Genomic DNA, 1,353 nt, shown 5'->3' with positions numbered 1-1,353 from the left:
GTAGAAACAAGCATATATATATGTTTATGTATGTATATATGAGTGAACACAAAAAAAAAAGAAAAATATATATATATATATATATAATATATAATTTAATATATTTAGAAAGTCCACACTTTTTTTTTTTTTTTTTTTTTTTTTTTTTTTTAAAGTAAATATATGTATGTATAAATATATATATATATATATATATATATATATATATATATATATATATTTATTCATTTATTTATTTAATTGTGTATTAAACAACATATATTATAAAGATTTTTTTTTTTATCATTTTAATAACAACCATATATATATATATATATATATGTAAAAATTTTTCTTATTAAAAGAATAAAGAATCAATCAATATGTTTCTTAATTTAAAATGTATTTAATAAAAGAAAATTTTAATTTATACATTGTAAAATTTTTATAATTTTTATGTATAAATATAATAGGTATAAGGGAAATATATATGTATATATATATATATATTTAAAGAGAAAAATAAAATACGAAAAAACTAATGGGAAAAATAAGAAAGATAATAACATAACGACAAATGTCTAAACAAAAATTAAAATATATATATATATATATATATATATATATATATATGTGTGTATATATATTTTATTTTTTCTTTAGATATATATGAATTTCTAAGATTTTTCTTCTATCAGGTGTCGTTGCCTACAAAAAAAAAGAACATATATAAATATATTTACATATATATATATATATATATTTATTTATTTATTTATTTCAATATAAAAACTTTGTGGGAAAATCTACTGAACATGGTACATTATACATTTATCTTATATATTTCCATATTACTGTTAAATTATTATATTCTATAATATAATCAAAGTGTTCATTTTTTTCCTTCAGTGCTTCAAGTATGCTAAAAGCCTTCATAATTGCATATTGACGTCCTATAATTTTTACATTACCCTTTAATAAAAAAAATAAGAAACAAATATATAAATTATATATATATATATATATATATATTATATATATATTTTTTTATTTTTTGTATCATACTGTTTTTAATTTATGTAAACATTCTTCTACATATTTGTGTATGCTATCTCTTGATTTAATACTAATTAATATTTCTGAATATTCGGTTTGTTCGTCATTTGTTTTTATATTCATACTGATAATATTTATTTATTTATTCTTATAATATATTTAATGTTCTTTTAATATATTTATATTTAATACATTTTTTTTTTTTTTTTTTTTTTGAAAACTTAATAAAAAGATATTTTATAATTTATTAATTTTTTTTTTTTTTTTTTAAGGAAAAACTTTAAAAAAAAAAAGAAAAAATTAAAGGAAATTTTTTTT

The 1,353-nt window shown here is 13.7% G+C and overlaps 1 protein-coding gene across 1 annotated transcript; it reads right to left on the bottom strand.

Moving 5' to 3' along the window:
• Positions 1–627: 627 nt before the first annotated feature.
• Positions 628–1,158, bottom strand: PRSY57_1202200 (hypothetical protein; the record flags this gene model as incomplete). The annotated part of the gene is made up of 3 exons (XM_020115021.1): positions 628–687; positions 835–951; positions 1,045–1,158. 3 exons carry the CDS (start codon positions 1,156–1,158, stop codon positions 628–630), a joined length of 291 nt encoding a protein of 96 aa, XP_019970174.1.
• Between the last annotated feature and the right edge of the window lie 195 nt (positions 1,159–1,353).

Source organism: Plasmodium reichenowi, chromosome 12 (genome assembly GCF_001601855.1).
Source record: "Plasmodium reichenowi strain SY57 chromosome 12, whole genome shotgun sequence".
Classification (NCBI taxonomy): domain Eukaryota; phylum Apicomplexa; class Aconoidasida; order Haemosporida; family Plasmodiidae; genus Plasmodium; species Plasmodium reichenowi.
Note: the sequence above shows the minus strand (reverse complement) of the source record. Positions and strands in the feature narration are given on the sequence as shown.